Source organism: Cynocephalus volans, chromosome 4 (genome assembly GCF_027409185.1).
Source record: "Cynocephalus volans isolate mCynVol1 chromosome 4, mCynVol1.pri, whole genome shotgun sequence".
Classification (NCBI taxonomy): domain Eukaryota; kingdom Metazoa; phylum Chordata; class Mammalia; order Dermoptera; family Cynocephalidae; genus Cynocephalus; species Cynocephalus volans.
In genome coordinates, this window is record NC_084463.1 from 63,455,010 (window position 1) to 63,482,047 (window position 27,038).

A 27,038-nucleotide genomic window follows, 5' to 3' on the forward strand; every position below is an offset into this window, starting at 1 on the left:
GTGTGCTGTATGGTAGGGTGGTCAGGGGAAACCTCTTAGAAAATGTGACATTAGATCAGAGGAGGAATAAGGCACACAGATATAATGCAGAACACTGTTCCAGGCTGAGGGAACAGTGTGTGCAAAGACCCTGAGACAGAATTCTTGGGCAGAGTAAAGAGATGAAGATTTGGAGAGGTGACCTGGGGTCATTTCATATGTGGCACAGTGGGCCATGGTGAAGATGAGGATTTTATAGAGTGATATGCGGAACTGTTGGAGAGTTTTAATTGAATTTAGGTTTTAAGAGGATCATTCTGGCTAGGGAGTTAACAATGGTCTTTGAATAAAAGAATTTCAGAAATAAATGAAATAAAAAGCAATCTTCTATTTCCTTATTTTTCAGGAAACTACACTCTGAGAGTTGACTGTACACCACTGATGTATAGCTTGGTATATAACCTAACAAAAGAGGTAAAAATGATTACATATAATTTAAGAAAATCTAAATTCTACAAATGATGTTTTCTTGAGGTGCCATTATTATGTTACACATTGGCGTTGTTTTATAACTAATTTTTTCATATAATAAATATCCACTCTGTAGAGCATCAAATGCAACAAACTGTTCACACACATTTCTTCATTCCTCTCCATGTCACAGTAAGTCAGTATCTGAGCATTTGAATAGCATTATGTCTGCCATCGTCATATTGAAAATGAGGAAACCAAGCTGAAAGAATATCAACCACCAAAGTCATGCAACTTGTACAGTAGCTGATCCATGACTTGGTCCTATGGCTTTCCTTAATTTTAACCCTGGTTTATACTCCTTACTATAGTGGTACCAATTAAATAAAGACACAGGAGGAGTTCTGACTGAGAAGAGTATACATAAGAAAACCAGGTGCTGATTTCCAGGGACAAATCAATGTGGGACAGAGGCTGGGTGTGACCATGTAGGTCACTTTAATAACCTCTGAATTTAGATAAAATTATTATTTTCCTTAATAAAGACATATTTTAAGCCATTCTTATAATTTTTCTTATCAAAAACACACCTTAATTTTTCAATACATTTTGTATAGAAAATTAGACATTAATTAGAATTTTTAACTCTTAGTAACCTTAATATCTAGTGAAAACCAAGAAATCAAGATATCTTGAACTGTCTGCCACATATTAGTATTTTACTTATTTGGAAATGACACAGACATTTAATGAATATCAATCATTTAATTTAACATGACATAACTTTGAAATTTCAAATTACATGAAAAGTTCATTTGTAAATTAACTCATTCACATTCACCTAATTTATTTATTTTATCAATTATAACTAGATTGCTCATATAAACTGAGATGTCAGACAAAGCTAGTCATCATTTCAAATTATTTCGCTGATAGACATCATTATAGCCTGTGAATATCAGGTGTTCACCTACACAATAATCTTAAAGTTAAAAAAAATATGGGTATTTTGCCTGTAACTCAGAAGATATAGTTGTGGTCAATAAACCAACAATATTAAACAAGATCTTTCTGGTTTTAGGCTGGATTAAGAGTTTTATAATCTTTGTGTCAAACCCTGACAACTTTAAACGTCTAACAGAGACAAATTTAAAATCGTCTGATCAGTAAACCCAGGCAAACATGTATGTTGACCATTCTGAAGACATTTAAAAAATTTTATCCACAAATTTAAAAACCAGCTTATTTACTAAAGATTTACTTAAGTCACATGAACTAAAAACATTTGGGTTAGTTACTACATTTTTGATAAAATATTTGGTTTACATTAAAAAAATAATCATAGCTCTTTCATATATTTTGATAAAAAATATTACATACACAGCATAAAATCATAGAGACAAATACACAAACACATGGATAGAAGCAGATTTCCTCGTTTTAATTTTTTAATTTTAGTCATGAAACAGTAGAACATAGTAATACAAACTCACTGGTTTATAAAGACACTTAGATTTAAATTATACTTCTGACAACATGGTACCTGTTTACATGGATAAACTTTATTTGCCCCAATAGGTAAAACACTTTTTTCATTTTCAAATGAATTTAGTGTTAAACTTCTAATGTTTACATTTTAGCTAATAGCAGCTGAATTGTATAAGAAAACCAAAACATTCAAGCAGCCTTGAATCTTTAACAACACATTTTTCTTTTGTTTCCCAGTCTGGTTTGTTGAAATGGTCAATGTGGGTGTGGACAGGGAAGTATTTTCAAAACCAAAAAACACAAAAAAAACAAAGCCATTTACGGATGATTTTGTTTTTTCTCTTTTGCTTTGTTTCTGTTCCTTGAGTGGCAGACAAAACAATTTTTATGCAGGAAAGAAATTACTTATACTTTTTCTCTGAGCTCAAGATTTGTACCTGTTTGATCTCAGAGCCTAACTTTTATAAACATTTATCTAGTTCTTTTACTTTTAGAATATCAATCCTTTAATTAATTGTTCTATCACCTTAAGCAATTGTTAGCTAGAAAAACCTAAATTTACATTTCCAAAAGGGATGACTCTTAGGAAGTGTTCATTTCATTGAGACTGATTTTCTGGTGGGGATGGAGCAAGTTGAGAAAAAAATTTCAGGGCCCTTTTTCTATTGTGGAAATCTCTTTTCCAGTGACCTAGTTTTTTCAATCGTGGCAGAGACCAGAGGGTCTCCACTTAATGCTTTGTCTGGGCATTTCGATCTGTTGTAAATGAAGGCATGGAACCAACCTAAATGTCCATCAATGGAAGATTGCATAAGGAAATATATATATCATGGAATGCTACTCTGCCATAAAAAAATAATGAAATACTCCCATTTGCAACAACATGGATGAGCCTGGAGAAACTTATGTTGAGTGAAATAAGCAAAGCACAGAGGGATAAATACCGCATGTGCTCACTCATATGTGTTAGCTAAGAGAGAAAGAAGGAAGGAAAGCAAGACGACAGCAGTGCGTTGGACTTGCAGTGGGAGAGAACATTCTATGGGCTACAAAGTGGAGTGGGGAGGGAAGGAGGAGGGGAAAGGAGATTGGGGATAATTGGGTGGGGGACATGGGGTTCAAATGCAATTTGTGGTAATGGGTATACAGCCAGTATGAATCTGGCCCCCACATCATGGACATGAGGGGTGACAATCAGCTTTGTGTATCTCATGAATATTCATAACGAATAATTTTTTTAAAAAAATTCTTAGTGGTTTTCTTTTTCCTGAGAGGCGTCCTCAAAGGTGCAGGCAAGTAGATTTGCTAAGTTGATTAAATGAGGAGTTGGCATAGTTAACCGTTCTGTGTGAGCTCTTTTAACAAGCTGTAAACCACTCAAGAATGGCTATTCATAAACATGGGATTAAAAGCTACTTGAGTAGAATTAACATCCATAGGTAATCCAGAATTAGCTGGGGAAGATTTATGAAAAAATAAATTTTTTTTTTTTTTTTTTTCATTTTTATTTCTTTTTTTTTTTTTTTTTTTTTTAATTTTATTTTGTCGATATACATTGTAGCTGATTATTGCTCCCCATCACCAAAACCTCCCTCCCTTCTCCCTCCCCCCCCTCCCCCCAACAATGTCCTTTCTGTTTGCTTGTTGTATCAACTTCAAGTAATTGTGGTTGTTATATCTTCTTCCCTCCCCCCCCCGATTTGTGTGTGTGTGTGTGTATGTGTGTGTGTGAATTTATATATTAATGTTTAGCTTCCTCCAATAAGTGAGAACATGTGGTATTTCTCTTTCTGTGCCTGACTTGTTTCACTTAATATAATTCTCTCAAGGTCCATCCATGTTGTTGCAAATGGCAGTATTTCATTCGTTTTTATAGCTGAGTAGTATTCCATTGTGTAGATGTACCACATTTTCCGTATCCACTCATCTGATGATGGGCATTTGGGCTGGTTCCAACTCTTGGCTATTGTAAAGAGTGCTGCGATGAACATTGGGGAACAGGTATACCTTCGACTTGATGATTTCCATTCCTCTGGGTATATTCCCAACAGTGGGATGGCTGGGTCGTATGGTAGATCTATTTGCAATTGTTTAAGGAACCTCCATACCATTTTCCATAGAGGCTGCACCATTTTGCAGTCCCACCAACAATGTATGAGAGTTCCTTTTTCTCCGCAGCCTCGCCAGCATTTATCGTTCATAGTCTTTTGGATTTTAGCCATCCTAACTGGGGTTAGATGGTATCTCAATGTGGTTTTGATTTGCATTTCCCGGATGCTGAGTGATGTTGAGCATTTTTTCATATGTCTGTTGGCCATTTGGATATCTTCCTTAGAGAAATGCCTACTTAGCTCTTTTGCCCATTTTTTAATTGGGTTGCTTGTTTTCTTCTTGTAAAGTTGTTTGAGTTCCTTATATATTCTGGATATTAATCCTTTGTCAGATGTATATTTTGCAAATATTTTCTCCCACTCTGTTGGTTGTCTTTTAACTCTTTTAATTGTTTCTTTTGCTGTGCAGAAGCTTTTTAGTTTGATATAATCCCATTTGAAAAAGCATTTGATAAAGTTCAGCACTCATTCATGACAAAGACCCTCTATAAGTTAGGTATAGAGGGAAAGTATCTCAACATAATTAAAGCCATATATGACAAACCCACTGCCAATATCATCCTGAATGGGGAAAAGCTGAAAGCTTTTCCTTTAAGAACAGGCACTAGACAAGGATGCCCACTCTCACCACTCCTATTCAACATAGTGTTGGAAGTACTAGCCAGAGCAATCAGAGAAGAGAAGGAAATAAAGGGCATCCAGATTGGAAAAGATGAAGTCAAACTGTCCCTGTTTGCAGATGACATGATCCTATATATCGAACAGCCTAAAACCTCTACAAAAAAACTGTTGGAATTGATAAATGATTTCAGCACAGTAGCAGGATACAAAATCAACACACAAAAATCAGTAGCATTTCTTTTCTCCAATAGTGAACAGGCAGAAGGAGAAATCAAGAAAGCCTGCCCATTTACAATAGCCACCAAAAAAATAAAATACTTAGGAATTGAGTTAACCAAGGAGGTGAAAAATCTCTATAATGAGAACTACAAACCACTGCTGAGAGAAATTACAGAGGATACAAGAAGATGGAAAGATATTCCATGCTCTTGGATTGGAAGAATCAACATAGTGAAAATGTCCATACTACCCAAAGTGATATACAAATTCAATGCAATCCCCATCAAAATTCCAAAGACATTTTTCTCAGAAATGGAAAAAACTATTCAGACATTTATATGGAACAATAAAAGACCACGAATAGCCAAAGCAATGCTCAGCAAAAAAAATAAAGCTGGAGGCATAACACTACCTGACTTTAAGCTATACTACAAAGCTATAATAACCAAAACAGTATGGTACTGGCATAAAAACAGGCACACTGACCAATGGAATAGAATAGAGAATCCAGAAATCAACCCACACACTTACTGCCATCTGATCTTTGACAAAGGCACCAAGCCTATTCACTGGGGAAGGGACTGCCTCTTCAGCAAGTGGTGTTGGGATAACTGGATATCGATATGCAGGAGAATGAAACTAGATCCATACCTCTCACCGTATACTAAAATCAACTCAAAATGGATTAAGGATTTAAATATACACCCTGAGACAATAAAACTTCTTAAAGAAAACATAGGGGAAACACTTCAGGAAATAGGACTGGGCACAGACTTCATGAATACGACCCCAAAAGCACGGGCAACCAAAGGAAAAATAAACAAATGAAAAAATAAATTTGAAGAGCTTGAGTGATCCCTTTAATTGACATAAATTATCCTTGGTGTAATTTGTTCATTGATTAGAAATCTGCACAAGAATAGACCATAGATTCTGAATGAATAGCCATTTGAAGTCCTTAGAGGGTTTGGTTTGCTTTAGAATTTTGAGGATCTCATTCCATTTCTTACTAATCTCTGAAGAGCAAAGAAAATGTTATAAATCCTGTCAGAGAATGTCAGGATTTTGGACCAGTGTTTTTAATGGTGGTGACCACCCTAGTGGCTTTCAATCAGCTAATCGGTGTTCATCATTTAGAATGTTTATTTTTGCTCTTACAGTATTTTCAGAAACAAGCAAGAGAAATGATCCACATCATTTAAAGACACGCATAACCAAACCAAAAAGGACCCAAAATACCCAAAAAAAAAAGCCAGGCACGCAGACCAAACAAAATAATAAATCAGTTGTGCAGAACTGAAAACAAATTCACCAAAAAAGGACAGGCCTCACAGACAGAACGTAAATTGTGTAGAAACCAGATTTCTCAAACCAGCAGGACACTTGTCTTTCTACCAGAAGAGGCTTGCCAAAAAAATTAAAATAAATAAAAAAAACAAAACCTTTCCTGGTCTCAATAAGGTGACTTTGTACCAAACCCTAAGTAATGTCAAAGAACTGACCAAAGGGAGGAAGTCTGAGAATCTGAGAGAAGATTCACCAGGGCAGAAAAGGTGACCTCAGAAATGTAGAGCATCAGGGCTTGGTTTACACAGCACTCAGATCCAGGGGCTGCCAGTTTGTCCAAGGTGAGCTTACTCGGTCCTGCTTCTGAACACCATTTATGTCAAACTGAATTACAGAGAGAGGCTTTCTAAAAGAAAATGATGTTTATTCAGGAATAGGGCATTGCAGTGAGAATACACATGCTGTAGTAAACTACGTGGGTATTCAGAGAGGTAAAGGAAGACAAAAGAAAAATGCAGAGCATTACATGATGGTTTGGGGATTATCCTAGGCTACAAGGATTAATAACAAGGGTGGCAACATTCCGAGGTTGGACAGGCAGCTGCTGGGCATATGTCCTTCCAGAAGAATTTTTGTGTGTGTAAGGTTGTGATGGACTCTGTTCAAGGTTATGGTTTTTGCAGAGTCTTTTGCAATAGTTCCCGTCATCAAGCATTTATGCGTGAGAACCCTCCCATCATGACCTTCCCCAACTCTTATTTGTCGGGGTTTGACACAGTGAATCATTTCGATTCTGACAACTTTCACAACATGATAAAATTACCAACTAAAATGTAATTACCAAGAAAAGCACATTTTTTTTCTTCAAATAGGGATTATAAATAAAACCTAAATGCCATTAAGCCTTGGTTTCAAAAGCATGGGATTTAATCATATATCTTAACTTCTTTTAGAGGAAAATTAAAATTAATTTGAAAATATCTATCTAGTTATTTAAGAGCTTCATAATTTGCCTTCAATGTTATCAATTACCATGCAATGTATAAAAATTAAAATCTCTGAAACATGGTATTCCAGAGAATTTCCACCATTCATGTAATTTAAGATGAATGCTAAAGAAGCTTCGCAGTTATTTTTATTTACTAGCTGGGTTGGTGGCACCCTGTGACTTGCAAAAATATTGCACTGTAGGTCAGGTTTGAAATTATGTGATGCTTGTAATTTTATATTTTGTTTTATTTTGCTGTGTTTCTTTTAGGATAGTGATTTGTAACATTTCGAATTTTGCTCATAGACTGAAAATTTAGTAGTATACTTTCACACTATTTCAAATTTGCCTTTTTTAGAATAAATGAAGTTTTGCTGTCCATTGTATCAAAGTTTCATGTAAATTTATAAACATGACAAATTGTTTTATTGCTTCATTCATTCATATTTTACAAGTTAAGATGTTGACATAACATCTCTCATGCTTATGCATCTCTCTTCATGCTTATGCAAATTTAATTTTTGTCCTGATAGAACTTTGCATATATATCTATTATAGCACCTAATTGAATTCTACCTTTTTAAAAATTGATTATGCATATTCATGGGGTACAAAGCTGACCATCACCACTTGTGCACAAGATGTGATGGCCAGGTCAATACTATGAGCATGCCCATTACCACGAATTGCAGTTATTCTCCATGTCCCTAACCCGGTTAATCCCCAACCTCTCTCCACCCCTCCACCCCACTCTGCAAGCCTAGGTCTGCTCTCTTCCTCTACAAGTCCAAGTCACCTTCTTCCTTCCTTCTTTCTCTTAGCTCCCTCTTATGAGTGAAGATATGTGATATTTTTTCTGCTGTGCCTGGCTTATTTCACTTGACACACACAATTTTCTCCAAGCTCATCCATGTTGCTGCAAATGGCAGAGTTTCATTCTTTTCATGGCTGAGTAATATTACATTGTGCATATGTACCACATTTTCCTCATCCAGTCTTCGGTCAATGGACATTTAGGTTGGTTCCATATCTTGGCTGTTGCAAATAAAGCTGTGATGAACATGGGAGTGCAGGTATCCCTTCAAAATGATGATTTCCAACATAGTGTTGGAAGTACTAGCCAGAGCAATCAGAGAAGAGAAGGAAATAAAGGGCATCCAGATTGGAAAAGAGGAAGTCAAACTGTCCCTGTTTGCAGATGACATGATCCTATATATCGAACAGCCTAAAACCTCTACAAAAAAACTGTTGGAATTGATAAATGATTTCAGCACAGTAGCAGGATACAAAATCAACACACAAAAATCAGTAGCATTTCTTTTCTCCAATAGTGAACATGCAGAACGAGAAATCAAGAAAGCCTGCCCATTTACAATAGCCACCAAAAAAATAAAATACTTAGGAATTGAGTTAAGCAAGGAGGTGAAAAATCTCTATAATGAGAACTACAAACCACTGCTGAGAGAAATTAGAGAGGATACAAGAAGATGGAAAGATATTCCATGCTCTTGGATTGGAAGAATCAACATAGTGAAAATGTCCATACTACCCAAAGTGATATACAAATTCAATGCAATCCCCATCAAAATTCCAAAGACATTTTTCTCAGAAATGGAAAAAACTATCCAGACATTTATATGGAACAATAAAAGACCACGAATAGCCAAAGCAATGCTCAGCAAAAAAAATAAAGCTGGAGGCATAACACTACCGGTCTTTAAGCTATACTACAAAGCTATAATAACCAAAACAGTATGGTACTGGCATAAAAACAGACACACTGACCAATGGAATAGAATAGAGAATCCAGAAATCAACCCACACACTTACTGCCATCTGATCTTTGACAAAGGCACCAAGCCTATTCACTGGGGAAGGGACTGCCTCTTCAGCAAATGGTGCTGGGATAACTGGATATTCATAGGCAGGAGAATGAAACTAGATCCATACCTCTCACCGTATACTAAAATCAACTCAAAATGGATTAAGGATTTAAATATACACCCTGAAACAATAAAACTTCTTAAAGAAAACATAGGAGAAACACTTCAGGAAATAGGACTGGACACAGACTTCACGAACACAACCCCAAAAGCACGGGCAACCAAAGGAAAAATAAACAAATGGGATTATATCAAACTAAAAACCTTCTGCACAGCAAAAGAAACAATTAACAGAGTTAAAAGACAACCAACAGAGTGGGAGAAAATATTTGCAAAATATACATCTGACAAAGGATTAATATCCAGAATATACAAGGAACTCAAACAACTTTACAAGTAGAAAACAAGCAACCCAATTAAAAAAATGGGCAAAAGAGCTAAGCAGGCATTTCTCTAAGGAAGATATCCAAATGGCCAACAGACATATGAAAAAATGCTCAACATCACTCAGCATCCGGGAAATGCAAATCAAAACCACACTGAGATACCACCTAACCCCAGTTAGGATGGCTAAAATCCAAAAGACTCTGAACGATAAATGCTGGCGAGGTTGCGGAGAAAAAGGAACTCTCATACATTGTTGGTGGGACTGCAAAATGGTGCAGCCTCTATGGAAAATGGTACGGAGGTTCCTCAAACAACTGCAGATAGATCTACCATACGACCCAGCTATCCCACTGTTGGGAATATACCCAGAGGAATGGAAATCATCAAGTCGAAGGTATACGTGTTCCCCAATGTTCATCGCAGCACTCTTTACAATAGCCAAGAGTTGGAACCAGCCCAAATGTCCATCATCAGATGAGTGGATATGGAAAATGTGGTACATCTACACAATGGAATACTACTCAGCTATAAAAACGAATGAAATACTGCCATTTGCAACAACATGGATGGACCTTGAGAGAATTATATTAAGTGAAACAAGTCAGGCCCAGAAAGAGAAATACCACATGTTCTCACTTATTGGTGGGAGCTAAAAATTAATATATAAATTCACACACACACACACACACACACACACACACACACACAACCGGGGTGGGGGGGAAGAAGATATAACAACCACAATTACATGAAGTTGATACGACAAGCAAACAGAAAGGACATTGTTGGGGGGGAGGGGGGGAGGGGGAAGGGAGGGAGGTTTTGGTGATGGGGAGCAATAATCAGCCACAATGTATATCGAGAAAATAAAATTAAAAAATAAAAAGAAAAACAAAAAAGGAAAAAAATGATGATTTCCACTCCGCTGGGTACATACCTTGAAGTGAGATTGCTGAATCATATGGTAGATCTACCTGTAGCCGAGAAACCTCTGTACTGTTTTCCAAAGTAGTTGTACTAATTTACAGTCCCACCGACAGTGTAGGAGTGTTCCCTTCTCTCTACATCTTCATCAGCACTTGTTATTTTCAGTCTTTTTGATTATCGCCAGTCTAATTGGGATAAGGTGATATCTCAAGGTGGTTTTAATCTGCATTTCCCTGATGATTAGTGATGTTTAGCATTTTTTCAAGTACCTTTTGTCCATGTGTATGTCTTCCTTCAAAAAATGTTTATTCAACACCTTTGCCCATTTTTTAATTGGGTTATTTATTTACTTATTTTACTGTGTAATTTCTCCAGTTCCTTGTATATTCTGGATATTAATCCCTTGTTAGATGTATAGTTTTCAAATATTTTCTCCCATTCTGTAGGTTGTTGTTTCACTCTGTCGATTGTCTCCTTTGCTGTGCAGAAGCTTCTTAGTTTGATATAAACCTATTTATTTGTCTTTTCTTTTGTTGCTGGGCTTTTGTACTCTTGTTTATAAAATCTGTGTCCAGTCCTAGTTCCTGAAGTGTTTCCCCTGCATTTTCCCTTATTAGTTTTGTAGTTTCAGATCTTACACTTAAGTAAGTCTTTTATCCATTTTTAGTTGTTTTTAGTATATGGTGAGGGGTGCATGTCTAGTTTCATTCTTCTGCATATTGATATCCAGTTTTCTCAGCACCACTTACAGAAGAGGCAGTCTTTTCCCCAGTGTATGTTCTTGTTGCTTTTCTCAAATATCAATTGGCTATAAGCCTGTGGATTGATTTCTGGGTTCTCTATTCTGTTTTACTGGTCTGAGTGTCTATTTTATGCCAGTACCATGCTTTTTTGGTTACTATAGCTTTTAGTATCATTTGAAGTCAGATAGTGTGATGCCTCCGGCTTAATATTTTTTTGCTCAGCATTGCTTTGGCTATTCAGGGTCTTTTGTTGTTCCATGTGAATGTTAAGATTGTTTTTTTCTATTTCTGTGAAGAATTTCATTGGTATTTTGATGGGGGTTGCATTGTTTCTGTATATTGCTCTGGGTAGTATGTACATTTTCACAACGTCAGTTCTCCTAAGCCAAGAGCATAGATTGTCTTTCCATCTGATATAAGAATAGCTATTACTGCTCATTTTTGGTTTCCATTTGCATGGTATATGTTTTTCCATCTCTTCACTATTAGTCTGTGTGCACCTTTACCAGTGAGATGAGTCTCCTGAAGACAGCATATAGTTGGGTCTTGCTTTTTTATCTAATCCATCAGTCTGTGTCTTTGGAGTGGGGAGTTATTCCATTTACATTTAGGGTTTTTATTGAGAGGTATTGTTGTATTCCTGGCACTTTTTGGCTTTATGTTTATATGTTTTGAGAGTAACATTTGTTCCTCTCTTCTCCTTGTATTATTGATTTCAATGTTTGTGGTTTTTTTCTTTCTTTTTTTTTTTTGAGGTGGTAATATTTAGTTTCTTTTATCTTTCTCATTTTTATTTGTGTTTTACCTAGTGGATTTTGTTCTTATTTGTGTATTCATGGTAATGATTATTGTTTTTTGGATTCCATTGCAGGACTCCCTTGAGTATTTCTCCCATGACTGGTCATGTGGTGATGAACTCTTGCAGTTTTTGCTTGCCTGGGACATACTCTATTTCTTTCTCATTTTTGAAGGATAGCCTTGCCAGATATAATATTCTTGGCTGGCAGTTTTTTTCTTTCAGTATTTTGAATATGTCATCCCATTTTCTTCTTGCTGTAGGGTTTCAGTTAAGAAATCTGCTGTTTGACTGATGGGTGCTCCCTTATAAGTGACTTGATGCTTTTCTCCTGCTGCTTTTAGGATTCTTTCTTTGACCTTGAGAGTTACTGAATTCCTTTGGGGTGTCATATTTCTGATTTTTTCATATTTCTAGTATCTCTACGTTGATGTTTGCTCATCTGGTAGATCAGTTGCTTCTTCTGTTACTCTGAAGTAGACTTTAGGAGAAAGACTTTTTCCTCTTTTTCCAGACTCCTCCGTTGACTCTCCTTGTGACAATGAAGTTGAATATGTGGTGGGCCACCTGCACAGTAGTTGTGGATGTTACTAAGGCAGTGAGCTATCCTTGCAACAATATTACCTGTGTTCATGGCTATTGTGCACCACCTCCACAGAAGCTGTGTGAAGACTCATGGTTGTGGCATGGTGCATGGGGTCCTGCCAACTGTGTAGGTGGGGTGGGGCTAGGTAGGTGGCTGGCCTGTTCTCCTGCCTCCCTGGGTGCCTCTCCTGTCTGAATTCTACATTTTTACTTACATACTAATCATCTCTATTAGAGAGTATGCTATATGTCTTATTTATCTCTGTCTCTGGTATCTACAAAAAGTATTAAACAGTATAGATACTCCTCTATAAACTTTCTGAATTGAGTTCATGGAAAAATAGTACATAGTGCTTTTTAAAATATAAAATAAAAACATTTTATACCATGTATTGTTTGGTTTCCTGTAAATAACTATGGGGTATTAACTACAGTTTAGTTTGCTGAATATTTTTGGCACAACACTTAATTCTCTGTGTATAGTATTCAATAATAGGTCATATTTTACTCCCTTTGTTTTCTCATTTGTAACACCAGAAAATTTATTTGAAGTCCAATGCTTAACAGAATTACCATTAATAATTAATTAAATACATTATTACTAACATTGTACTTTATTATATATTATTTAAGACTTTGGCACCCTTAGTTGCAAGAAATAATATTGAAAGGACTGCTTTTTCCCTTATCCAGTTTGCCTCTTTCCATTTTATTTTTTATAAGAGGAGAAGGAATATATGGTTTTGAGAGTAGAAAATAGAAAAACAGACAAAAGATCATACAATATGATCATTCACTTAAAAACAATGGCTTGGTAATAAGTTGGTGTAGCCTTCTTTACTATGTATTCATGCATTTATTTTTATAATGTATTTGCACCTATACAGGATCTATACAGGATAACATGAGCATTTTCCCATATTTTCAGAAACTCACTGCAATTCTTAGTGACTGCTAATATATGGATCACATTCCTTGTTTTGCTAATCTATAGTTTAGCCATTCACTCCCAGTCTAATGGATATCTAGGTCTTAATACATCTGATTTAAAAGTGTTGTCTTTTATTTGTTTGTTTGTTTTAATTTGTGTAGCTGCAAAGCCCTGATGAAGGCTTTGAAGGCAAATCTCTTTATGAGAGCTGGAGTGAGAAAAGTTCCTCACCTGAGTTCAGTGGCGTGCCCAGGTAAACAAACAAAACTTTCTACAGAATTTAGTCTGCGATTGTTTTGAAAATAAAAGAGTATTTTATTTCAATCAATAATTTAAAAAATTAACATTCATAATGCTCTAAAATCTCATAAAGGTAAAACAATTCTTAGGTTTACAAATAAAATGTTACTGTGTGTTTTGAAGTTAACTGTAGGTCTTCAAAAACTGATGCTCTTTACAAGAGGTAACATATACACATAGGAGATTTTTAAAAAGATTATAATGGAGGTAATGGTGGAAAGTAATTCTGTTCATATTTCAGTCCCCTCATCACTCTGTAATTATTTTTTTCTGAACATCATACAGTTAAGAAATGTGGTTACTCTAATAAAAGTATAAACATCACTTCAGCACTGTGTATCTACACAAGCAAGAGAAGAGGAATAAATATCTCAGTATGAGATTGTAGATGTCAACATTATGAATAATTTTAAGTATTAAGGGCATAACATTTCTAAATTATCTGGAAAATAGTTGATTCTTTTTACTTTATCATGTATAATAACTTTAGATGATAAGAAGAATTAAGTAATCTAAAGGAAAATATTTTCCAACTTAAGAAATCTCTAAAAAAAATGACATAAAATATCACTTCTACACAAAATTACGTTACAGACTTAGGTATTTTGTGATCAGAATTAATATTTCTCCCGTTATTTGCTGCATGTCTAAGGTTGTACACTTAAAAATTATATTTGTCATAGTAAGAATAAAGTTTAGTTTTATTGATTTTTAATCTTTACTTGATGAAGAAATTACTCTGAAATAATTCTCTTATTTTACCCCTAATAGGATTAGCAAATTAGGATCTGGCAATGATTTTGAGGTGTTCTTCCAAAGACTTGGAATTCCTTCAGGTAGAGCACGTTATACAAAAAATTGGGTGAGTCTATCAATAATTTCTTCAAGATTATTTATGAATATATATGTTTTTTATTTTAACATTTACTTGTACATTTTGTGGGATACAGTGTTGTTTCAATACATGCATATACTGCACAATGATTCAGTTAGGGTAGATAGCATAGTTTTCTACCTGCTAGTCCACCAAATCTCTTTCCCTCCACCCACCTCCCCTCCCAGCCTCTGGTAACCATTATTCTACTCTCTACTTCTATGAGTCTGAGAATCACATTTTTTTTTATTAGATTCCACATGCGAGAGAGATTGTGTGGTATTTGTCTTTCTGTGCCTGAATTACATTACTTAACATGATAATTTTCTATTCCATCCATGTTTCTTCAAATGATAGGATATCACTTTTATTTTTATAGCTGAATAGTATCCCATTATGAATATATATGACAGGTTTTTATCCATTCGTCCATTGATGGGCATTTAGGTTGATTCCATCTCTTGGTTATTGTGAATAGCATTGCAATGAATATGGGGATGCAGATGTCTTTTTGATATATTGATTTCATTTTCTTTGGATGTATACCTAGTAGTGGGATAGCTGGGTCATAAGGTAGATCAATTTTTATTTCTCTGAGGAACTTCCATGCTGTTTTCCACAATGGCAGTACCGGTTTATATTCCCACTGACAAAAGAGGAGAGTTCCCTTTTCCCCACATCCTCGCCAACATTTGTTATTGTCTGCCTTTTTGATAATAGCTATTCTAACTCAGGTGAGATGATATCTCATTACAATTTTAATTTGCATTTCCCTGATGATTAGTAATTTTGTGCATGTTTTCATGTGTCTGTTGGCCATTTGTATATCTTCTTTTGATAAATGTCTGTTGCCCACTTTTAATTGGGTTGTTATTATTATTATTATTATTTTCTGTTGAGTTGAGTTCCTTATATATTCTGGATATTAGCCTCTTGTCTGATGTGTAGTTTGCAACCACTTTCTTCCATTCAGTAAGTTTTCTCTTCACTTTGTTGATAGTGTCCCTTGCTGTGCAGAAGCTTTTCAGTTTGATGTAGTCCCATTTGTGTATTTCTGCTTTAATTGCCTGTGCCTTTGTAGTCTCACTTATAAAAGTGCTGACCACTACCATTTTGCATAGTGTTTCTGCTCTGTTTTCTTCTAGTTAGTTTCACAGTTTTGGGTCTTAAATTTAGGTCATTAACCTATTTTGAGTTGATTTTTGTGCATGGGAAAAATAGGAATCAAGTTTCAATCTTCTGCATGTGGATATCCAGTCTTCCCAGCACCACTTATTGAAAAAGCTGTCTTTTCCCCACTCTATAGTCTTGGCACCTTTGTTCAAAATCAGTTGGCTGTAAGTGTGCAGATTTATTTCTGGCTCTATTCTGTTCCATTGGCATATTTGTCTCTTTTTATTCCAGAACCATTCTGTTTTGGTTACTATAGTTTTATAAAATATTTTAATGACAGGAAATGTTATGCCTCCAACTTTGCTGTTTTTGTTCAAGATTGCCTTAGCAGTATGGGGTCTTTTGTAGTTCCATACAAATTTTAAGATCGTTTTTTCCATTTCTGTGATTGGTATTTTGATGGGAATTGTATTGAATGTGTAGATACCTTGGGGGAATATGGACATTTAGACAATGTTAATTCTTCCAACCCATGAACGTGGGATATCTTTCCATTTATTTGTATCCTCTTCAATATTTTTTGCCAGTGTTTTATAGATCTTTCACCTCCTTGGTTCAATTTACTCCAAGGTATTTACTTTAATTGCTAGCTATTGAGAATAGGATTACTTTTTGATTTCTTCTTTGGCGATTTCATTATTTGGATATAAGAAACCTATTGATATTTGTGTGTTGACTTTGTATCCTGCCATTATATTAAATTCATTTATTTATTCTAATAATTTTCTGGTGAAGTTTTCTGGGTTTTCTATGTATATGATCTTGGCATCTGCAAATAGGGATAGTTTATCTTCCTACTTTTCAATTTAGATGCCCTTTTGTTGCTTTCTATCTCCTTACTGTGCTGGCTAGAACTTCGAGTACTATGTTGTGTAACAGTGAGAGAAATGAGCATCCTTCTCTTGTTCCAGATCTTAGAGGAAAAACCTCCAATTTTTGTCCATTTTGTATAATAATAGCTGTGGGTTTTTCATATATGGACTTTATCGTGTTGAGATATATTCTTCTATACCTAGTTTGTTGAGTGTTTTTGTTAGGAAGAGATACTGGATTTTATTAAATACATTTATGCATCTATTGAAATGATCATTTTTTTCCCTTCATTCTGTGGATGTGCCGTATCGCATTTATTGATTTGCATGTGTTGAATCATCTTTAAATACCTGGGGTCTGTCCCACTTGATTATGGTGATAGATTTTTTTAATGTGTTGTTGGATTCTGTTTGCTAGTATTTTGTTGAGGATCTTCTCAGCTGTGTTCATTAGGGGTATTGCTCGCAATTTTTTTGTTGTATGTTTTCTGGTTTTCATATGAGGTTAATGTTGGCCTTGTAGAATGAATTTAGAGGTATTCCCTTCTTTTCAATGTTTTGGAAGACTTTTGAAAAGAATTGGAATTAGTTCTTTAAATATTTGTTAGAATTCAGCAGTAAAGATGTCTGGTCCTAGGGTTTTCTTTGTTGGAAGACTTCATTATTGATTCAATGTAATTACTGGTTATTGGTGTTTTTAGGTTTTCTCCTTCTTCCTGATTCAACCTTGGTAAGTTGTTTGTGTCCAGGAATTTATCCATTACTTCTAGATTTTCCAGTTTGTTTGCATATAGTTGTTCATAATAATACCTTATGATCCTTTGTATTCCTGTGATATTTTCCATTTCTGATTTTACTTATTTGAGTCTTCTCTCTTTTTTTCTTCTTTAGTCTAGCTAAAGGTTTATCAGTTTCGTTATCATTTCAAAAAACCAACTCTTTATTTCATTAATCTTTTGTATTTTTTTAAATCTCTAATTCACTTATTTCTGCTCTGATCTTTGTTATTTCTGTCCTTTTATTTATTTTAGGTTTGGTTTGTTCTTATTTTTATAGTTCCTCATGATATAATGTTAGGTTGTTTATTTGAAGTCTTTCTTCTTTGATGTAGACATTTATTGCTATAAACTTGACTCCTAGAATTGCTTTTGTTGTATCCCTTAGGTTCTGGTATGTTATGTTTTCATTTTCATTTGTCTCTAGGAATTTTTTATATTTCTTCTTTGACTCATTTGTTGTTTAAGAGCATGTTGTTTAGTTTCTGTGTGTTTGCATGGTTTTTAATATCCCTTTTGATGTTTATTTCTAGTTTTATTGCATTGTGGTCTGACAAAGTAGTTGATATGATCTCAGTTTTTTGAAATTTGTTGAGGCTTGTTTTGTGACCTAACATATGAAAATGTTCCATGTGCTTCTGAGAATAATGTGTATTCTGCAGTCATTGGATGAAAGGTTCTATATGTCTGTTACATCCTATCTGCCTAGATTAGAGATTAATTCTAATGTTTCCTGGTTAACTTTCTGTGTGGATGATCTGTCCTTTGCTGAAAGTAGGGTGTTAAAACACCCAACCGTTACTGCGTTGGAGCCTATTTCTCGCATTAGATCCAATAGTAATCGCTTTATACAACTGGGTTCTCTAGAGTTGGGTGAATATATATTTAGAATTGCTATAGCCTCTTATTGAATGGATCGCTTTATCAATGTATAGTAACATTCCTTATATAAATATATATATATATTAATTCCTTGGATTGAAGTCTATTTTATCTTAAATAAGTATAGCTACTCCTGCTCCTTTTTTGGTTTCCATTTTTATGAAACATCTTTTTCCATCCCTTCACTTTTAGATGGTACGTGTCTTTATAGGTGAAGTGATTTTCTTGTAGTTGATGTTCTTGTTTTTTAATCCATTGAGCCAGTCTGTGTCTTTTAATTGGTGCATTTAATCCATTTACATGTAGAATTATTATTGATATATATTCTGCCATTTTGTTACTTTTTTTTCTGGTTGATTTGTTGATTTTTTTTTTTTCTGATCTTACTGAAAGATCTTAATTGAGTGGTTTTCTCTAGTACTGTATTTTGATTACTCACTATTTATTTTCAGTATGTCTAAGTTTTTGTATTATGGTTACCATGAAGCTCACAAACAAACTTGTTATAGGTATAACAGATTATTTTAGGCTAATAACAACTTAATTTTGATATCTAAGGGAAAAAAACAAAGCCAACTCTAGGCTTTGGCGTCATTCCCCTTCACTTTTTGACATTGTGTTGATTCAAGTTACATCTTTTAATATTGCCTGTGTCCTATATAGTTGTGTATATGTTATTTACTTGTTAGGTTTGTCTTTTAGTCTTCATACTAAGGATGTAAGCAGTTTATTCACCACCCTTACAACACTGGAGTATTTGGAGGTTGTCTGTGAATTTACATTACTAATAAGCTATGTACCTTAAATGTTTTCTTCCTGCTCCTTTATATCTTATTCTTTCAGATTGAGAAACTCTCTTTAGCATTTCTTGTAAGGCAGGTCTAGTGTTGATGAATTCCCTTAGGTTTTGTTTTTCTGGCAAATACTTTATTTCTGTTTCATATTTGAAGGTTAGTTTTGCTGAATACAAAATTCTTGACTGACAGTCTTTTTCCTTCATCTCTTTGAATATATCATCCCACTCTTTTCTGGCCTGTAGGGTCTCCACAGAGAAATCCACTGACAGAAGTATTGGTGCTATGTTGAATGTCATGTGTTTCTTTTCTCTTGCTGTTTTCAGTGTGCTTTCTTGGTCTTTGGTTTTTGATAATTTGATTATGATGTGTCTTGGAGTGTTCCTCCTTGGAGTGAATTTGACTGACAACCTCTGAGCTTCCTGTATCTGGTTGCTGTCATATTTCTCCATGCTTGGGAAATTTTCTGCCATATTTATAAATATATATTAAACAAACAATTCTGACTCCAATGAAGTGACTCAAACATTAGAGGAATAGAGGAATTTGTGAACAGAAGAATGTCTCAGAGGTTGATGGTGCTCCTACTGCATGGTATAGTTCCCACATATCATATCCTGAGCCCTATATTGACATGTCAGTTGGCACCAATACTCACGTCTGCCAACTTGAACTTCCGTGGACTCCCTTAAATATATATATTTTTTCTTTTGATGGCAATGTATTCACTCATTCATTTCAGTTGGAAATGGAGGAATTGTCTATGACTCCTCTATCCTCATTATCATTCAAAATTAATCAGTATACAGACCTAAACATATTTGAATTTTTGTATATTATTGTGTCTCCCATCATTAAACAAACAGCAAATCATTAAACAATAAGTAGCATAATACACCGTCAACACATAAAATTCATGATTTCTTTTGTTGTTGTTAATGATAACTTTTATACTTTAACTTTCATCAGGTATCATATGTACATAGTTTATAAAATGTCATTCCCATAAGAGCTTATGATTAAAAAAAGTGGTTCATTATCTCACTTGCATGGTCACTCCACCACTAATTTCTGTTAATCAAATGAACTCTTTTAACTTTTTAAAAATTGGTTTCTTTGATACCTACCTCTATGTTTATAAATAACATGCTTACACTGCAACTTCACTTTTCAGTTCTATGTTGTTAAAGAAAAAAAATCTTCTGACACTTATTATAATGGCAAGAAGGACTTTATTCAAGACTATTGCAATAGGGATACTATAACAGCAGAAAGAGATTGAACTCAATTCCAAACAGAACAAAGACCGCTGGGGATTAACAGCCAACGTTATGTATCTCTAGGTCTTTTTGGGGAAAAGTTATTCTTCTCAGACTGTAAATCTTTAATCTCCTGCCATGGAGATTGAGTGTTGGGCTAATATACTGGTGGTGGTGAGGGTAGATATTGATATTATCTATATTTTACTCATGAGAATACTACTGCTAAGAAAGGTGAAGTGAACACCTAAAGTTTTTGGTAATAAGTCTTGAAGATTAGATCCAAACCCTGTAAAGATAATTTCAGAGTTCCAGTCTCCTCAACACACTGCTATATAAAGTGTTCTTTTATATCGATAACAAAAAAAGGAGCATCTTAAAAATGGTCAAAGACATAAATCAGCAACTCACAGCTTGAAAAGTCCTCTCCTTGTCTTTTTGTATGTTCTTGGCTTTCCTTACACCTGTCTTAGTATCCCCTCTCTGTCCTTAGTGAGATTTCAGATCTACTGCTGAACCCCTCATCTCTCAGACTCCACTCTTCAGCAAACTGCCTGTCAGAGAATCGTTTATCCACAGAATTTCAGTGATTAAACGATTTATTGTACTCCCCTGTATAATATTGCATAATGCTTATTTACTTGCCTCTAAAAGTTCTCTATCTGTCTTCTTAAATTATTTTTACTCAACTGCAATAATGTTCTGTCTTTTATTCAGAGTTTTAAAAACATTTCCATATCTATATTTTTAAAGGCAAGCCTCTTAGGTATCTTTTTTAAAAAGTTTTTATAATATTATTTACATTATTTACACATATAGTTTAATTGGCACAAACCTAAAGTGTGTTTAAATACTATAATATTAGTCTTTTAGTAAGTAGCTTACTAAGTAGGTGCTTAAGTACTTTCCTTTAATCACCATTGACCAAACATTCTTACTGATATCAATAGTAAACATGGCGCTAGGCATTTTCTTATAAGCTATCTTACAAGAGATGTATTTTGTTATTTTTTTGTAGGAAACAAACAAATTCAGCAGCTATCCACTGTATCACAGTGTCTATGAAACGTATGAATTGGTGGAAAAGTTCTATGACCCAACATTTAAATATCACCTTACTGTGGCCCAGGTTCGAGGAGGGATGGTGTTTGAACTAGCCAATTCTGTAGTGCTCCCTTTTGACTGTCGAGATTATGCTGTAGTTTTAAGAAAGTATGCTGACAAAATCTACAATATTTCAATGAAACATCCACAAGAAATGAAAACATATGGTGTATCATTTGGTATGTTACTCTTTCTCTTTCAACTTCATTATCTATATGTTTCTGTTGATCTCTGAAGTGTAATGACCCACCTTGTTTTTAGCTCATTTATTATTTATTGCTATTCCATATAATCAAATATTTTGTCTATAAATATTTTTTTTCATTTCATAAGTTCCCACATCTTATGATACACAAAGTAAAGATACCTTGTAAAACACAAAAGAACATGGCTTTCTGTATTGTTCCCTGTTCTTGAACTGTAGAACAATTCCATTAGAAATGTTCTTAAGCTTTTCATGACCACAAATTCTGTTTCAGATTCACTTTTTTCTGCAGTAAAGAATTTTACAGAAATTGCTTCTCAGTTCAGTGAGAGACTACAAGACTTCAAGAAAACCAAGTATGTTCTACATTTGTAAGTTGTGCATATAATAGATATGCTTGAAAGGAAATACTAATTGACATTCTTTGTTGCTGAAATATTTGTGGAAATTTTTTGCTGTTTTCTGTGTCTCCCCTCTAACAAATCCTGTACAGGTCTGCCATATCTCTCAAAGACCTGCTTCCAACATTCTGAATGAGAACTGTGCCACTCAGAAATGCAATGGCTCCTCCATGCCAACGGATTTGTTACAACATGCCCACCTGAGTATCGATGATTCTCCACTGTGTGACCCCAGCTTTCTCCAGTTTTGTCTCTTGTTCCTTCACCATCAATACATCATACTTCAGCAAATTGCCTTATTTTCAGAGCATAATTTCCCACTACCTTCTCTTGAAGTCATTATCTCCACATAGAATTCCTCATTTCCACTTTCAGCTGCCTAAATTCTATTTATATAGAATGGTAAATACTGTGAAGCCATTATTTTTGGAAATGTTAATCATTTAGGATTAATTCTATATAAAATCACAAACATAAAATATATTTTGAGCCAAATATAAAGATGGAAGAAAAAAATGTAAGAACACTAAGGAAAATTTTTTAAAAGTAGAATTATGAGGATGAACATCTACTGTGTATTAAACATAATATCATGATAGAAATATCAAATCCTTGGGTACTGATACAAGAATACATGGAAAAATAATAATAGATGCTTTAGACATAGGGTCAGTGATATTTAAGAAAGTATTTGTAATGAAGGATATAGTAGAAATCAATGGGGAAAGAATTATTCATAAATAATATTATATAATCTCTGTTAGAAATTAATAAAAGAAGTAAATTCAGACTCTCACTTCACATTTTATGCAAACGTAAACAAGTGTAGAAGAATTATTTATTAAAAATGGAAATTTCTTGAAGGAAAGATGCCAAGTTAAAAAGCAATGGAAAATGATGCCATTAGATTTGCAAAGATTAAAATGGTTCAGAATATGAAAATTAATACTAAAAAGCAAAGAGAAAAGAGTTGGAAACTTATTTTGTAAGAAATTCCAAAAGAACAAAGTTGGAAATATTGCTAATGGACAAGAAAAATAATTCAAAAAGAAGATACATATAGCAAAATATTCTAGTTCACTAATAATTCAAAAAATGAAATACAAATGAAAATACTATTGTATTACTTTCATATTAAATTAAAAACAACTTAAAAGTTGGTTGTGTTCATTGCTCCAGGCGGTATACTGAAGCAGGGGCTCTTGCATTTTTCTCGCATTTTTCTGGAAGGCATAAATACACATTGCAGCGGTTTCAAGAGCCATCATAGAATTCTGATACTGTGACCTAGTATTTCCATTTCTTGAATTTTTGCTTAAAGAAAGAGTCTCAAGTTTGGACGGAAAAAGACTGCTCAGAGAAAAATATGAATTATAAAATTGTAACAGCAAATAATTCAAAACACCTTAATGCCTAGGAGGAAAGAATTTACTAGATTAAATATTCACCAATTTCAACATCTTGTAACCCTAAAATTGATGATTACAAAGACGATATAATATAAAATACTTATAATAAAACATGAAGTAAGCAAAATAGCAGAATAATATTTTATAGGATTTTTAAAAATATGGTAATTATGTATGTTATTTAATTAGCTTATGGTAATTTAAAATATTTTAGTGTTGCTTTAAATTTTGTTTGCTTAGTAGTACGTACATTTTGTGAAGTTATAACTATATTTATTTCCTTCTTTAGCCCAATATTATTGAGAATTATGAATGATCAACTGATGTTTCTGGAACGAGCATTTATTGATCCTTTAGGGTTACCAGGCAGGCCTTTCTATAGGTAAGAAAAATAGTATGTCTCTTTGCTATAACATCACTTTTTTTTATTTTTTGCACTTTAGAAAAATATTATAGTTGATTTCTTGCAAATAGAAAATTTCAAAATATATGCAATAAGTAAAAAATATATGTTTCTTCATGTAGATTCTTGAATATCTTTCTTTTTAAGTATCTTTTTTCCGTTTCTTCTTATAAAAGACAAATATGTTCATTTTAGGGAATTTAAAAGATCCAGAAAGTCACAGGAATAAAATAAAAATCTCCTCATTCCCATTAGCCAAATATAAAATCTTGTTTATATTTTGGTGTATATAATTTTAATCTTTCCTATGGTAAATATACTTGTGTTTATGTATTCACATAACACTTAATAAATCTATATATAAATATATAATAAATAGATATTTACTCACTCCCCTAATGTTGACATCTAGGTTTTCTTTCCCCCTAAATTGTGATAATTGTATTATTTCTGATAAACATCAACTGTTCCCAGGCTATTCTTAATAAGTATTGCAGAATGAATTGATAATTAGACAGCTGGAAATGGCCTCATGTTTCAGTCTAGGGATTCTCAAAGGGTTTGGGAGCAAGGACGTCCAAGCAGGGTGGCTGGTTTGCCAATGGCAGCATGAATGTGCTTATTTACTTCTTCACCTCTTTACTTTGGAGATAGTCCTTCTCTTTTAGGGCTATTGCATGAACTGCCTTAGACGCTTCAATAAAACAGTTTTCTGACTAGGTCATGTGGAACATCACAAAACTGTTTGTAATTATTCTTCATGCTTTGAGCTAAGCATTCTAGCATCCTGTTGTGACTTTTTTAAAGAGAAGAAAAAAATACAGGAGTAAGTGTGATGAAAGCAAACAGGACTTTAATGATCACAGTTGTCGGTATAATTCAGAGGCTACTGTGGTATAGCAGCAAATCAGCACTTATTTGCAGTGTGCCTTGAGACAAATCGTTTAATCACTTAATTGCTCAGACCACAGTTTCCTCCTCTGAAATACTAATATCAACTTTATAGAGTTTATTTATAAGGATTAGAAAAATCGTAGGTAAATTCATAAATACGAGGCATCGTCCATAATAGGTAATCAGCAGCTGTTGCTACTGTTGTTGTTGTTGTAGCTCTGAGCCACTTTAAATTATCTATTTAATGTCAAAATTAATTAACACAAATTTCGTAGATTAGTCTTTGGAGATGATTGAACTTGGAAGTTTGGTTGACAAGTGGCTTATTCAAATCATAAAACTAGAAATATGCAATCCAGGAATTATAGAGTCCTCTTTGTCTCTTGTGTGTCATTTGGACAACTAATAGACTGCAAACTGTTTTGTCAACAGGCATATCATCTATGCTCCAAGCAGCCACAACAAGTATGCAGGGGAATCCTTCCCAGGAATTTATGATGCTCTGTTTGATATTGAAAGCAAAGTGGACCCTTCCAAAGCTTGGGGCGAGGTGAAGAGACAGATTTCTATTGCATCCTTTACAGTACAGGCTGCAGCAGGAACTTTGAGAGAAGTAGCCTAAAAGTGTTCTTTACAGAACCCGAGTTGAATTTGTGTGGTATATCACTCAGAGAGAATCATGACGGGTAATATCGATTAACTGAAAAAGTTGAAGGATATACACACAAACAAACAAAGATGAGGGTACTTCAAAAAATTTATGAAAAAATCGAATTAAAAGAGAATACAAATCTTTCCATGAACTTTTTGAAGTACCCTCGTGTGTGTGTGTGTGTGTGTGTGTGTGTGTGCGCGCGTGTTTGTTTGCCCATTCTTTTTTCTTCTCTCTGTAGATAAAAAGACTTTTTATTCTATAATTATAGAAGGTTATTCTGAAGTTGAATTAAAACTAAGTATTAAAATTAAAGAGAACAGACTAACATAGTAAAACTCTTACCTTGCATTAATTATTAGGATATCAACTCTACTACAGCACTTCCAATTCTATTCATGTGATTGCACACATAGAAAATAATGTTTATTATAGAGCACACTGAGGAAAATGCACAAGGCTGCTCCAAGCCAGAGGCCTCCTCAGGCCCTGCCTGGCCACCCCAAGCTGACAAGAACCTTATCTTAGCATATTAATAGGGAAACTCTGATCTAATCACACTCCTGGTAAATGTAGTCATTTTTTTCCATAAGAGATTATTATTTTTAAATTAAGAAACATTTTATTTATATATACGGTTATATGTAGCATATGTGTACAGTTAAAACTAATAGAAATGAACATTTGTAAACCCAATAATCAGATTAAGAAAGAAACATTTCCATTATGTTTGGATCCCCCACGTACTGCTGATAAATTGTGCCTTTTCTGCCAGAGGTTATCATTTTCTTAAATTTCAGATTTATCTTTACTCTTTTTCTTTATACTTTTAGCACACATTACTGTATCTTTACGTGTTTTGGCTTCCTGTGGTTTTTGAACTTTTTATAAATAAAATCATACTACGTGTATTTTTCTGATACTTGACTATTTCATTAGCCTTTGATGTTTCATCTGTGTATCACTGTGGCCAGAGTTCAACAGATCCTTAATATAGAGCATTCACTTGTCTGAATGTAATATTTATCAGTCAGGATCCATCAAGACAGAGAAACTACACAGTAAGGTCAACAGGGCAAGTTTATATAAAGATTAATTAATTATAACAGCATTGGAGCAGTGAACTATTTTATATCAAAAGGTAAGGAGAACTCTAAATAAAAAAATGAATAACAGAGAAAAGGAGTAGCCACTATCCTTACGGCTGATTTGGAGCCGCCAGTGAAGAGTTCCTTCCACTCCATGGGCCACACTCGGTAGTAGAGAAACCACTGTGGTGCTTCACTAGCAGATCTTGCTGCAAATTCACTCCAGAACGCCCCCAGAAACTTGACTTCTAGATAACTGTGGAAAGCTATTTATGAGGAAATGTCTTGCCAGAGGCATTCCACTACAAATCTTCCCAAGGGCAGTGTCAGGAGAAGCTCTTGGCTGCTGGGTTCTGCTGACCACCATGAACTGCAGGAACCAGGTACTATAGCAGCAGCCTGCAATGCAAGATCTGGGCACTGGTGCAGCCATGTATGCAGTAGGGGCCATGCTGGAGAAGTCATTTGCAGTGCAGAGCCTGCCAAGTGAGCCAATGGAAAGCAAGAAAAAAAATCCCCTTTTTGAAATGTCTCTCCAATGCCTTCTACTCACAAAGTTTAGCATCAAACCACTTGGGAAAGGAAAAATATATGGA

The 27,038-nt window shown here is 34.4% G+C and overlaps 1 protein-coding gene across 3 annotated transcripts in view; it reads left to right on the plus strand.

Annotated features, from left to right (window-relative positions):
• The window catches only part of LOC134375158 (glutamate carboxypeptidase 2-like), a 65,082-nt gene extending 39,758 nt beyond the window's left edge, over positions 1 to 25,324 (plus strand). For 2 of the 3 annotated variants that reach the window (XM_063093364.1, XM_063093366.1), the window contains 7 exons: positions 386 to 453; positions 13,578 to 13,669; positions 14,488 to 14,578; positions 21,305 to 21,569; positions 21,870 to 21,951; positions 23,695 to 23,787; positions 25,135 to 25,324. In XM_063093364.1, coding sequence (XP_062949434.1) covers positions 386 to 453; positions 13,578 to 13,669; positions 14,488 to 14,578; positions 21,305 to 21,569; positions 21,870 to 21,951; positions 23,695 to 23,787; positions 25,135 to 25,324 — 881 coding nt within the window. The remainder of the gene's footprint in view (positions 1 to 385; positions 454 to 13,577; positions 13,670 to 14,487; positions 14,579 to 21,304; positions 21,570 to 21,869; positions 21,952 to 23,694; positions 23,788 to 25,134) is intronic. The other variant, XM_063093365.1, reaches the window with a different exon arrangement.
• The last annotated feature ends 1,714 nt before the right edge of the window (positions 25,325 to 27,038 follow it).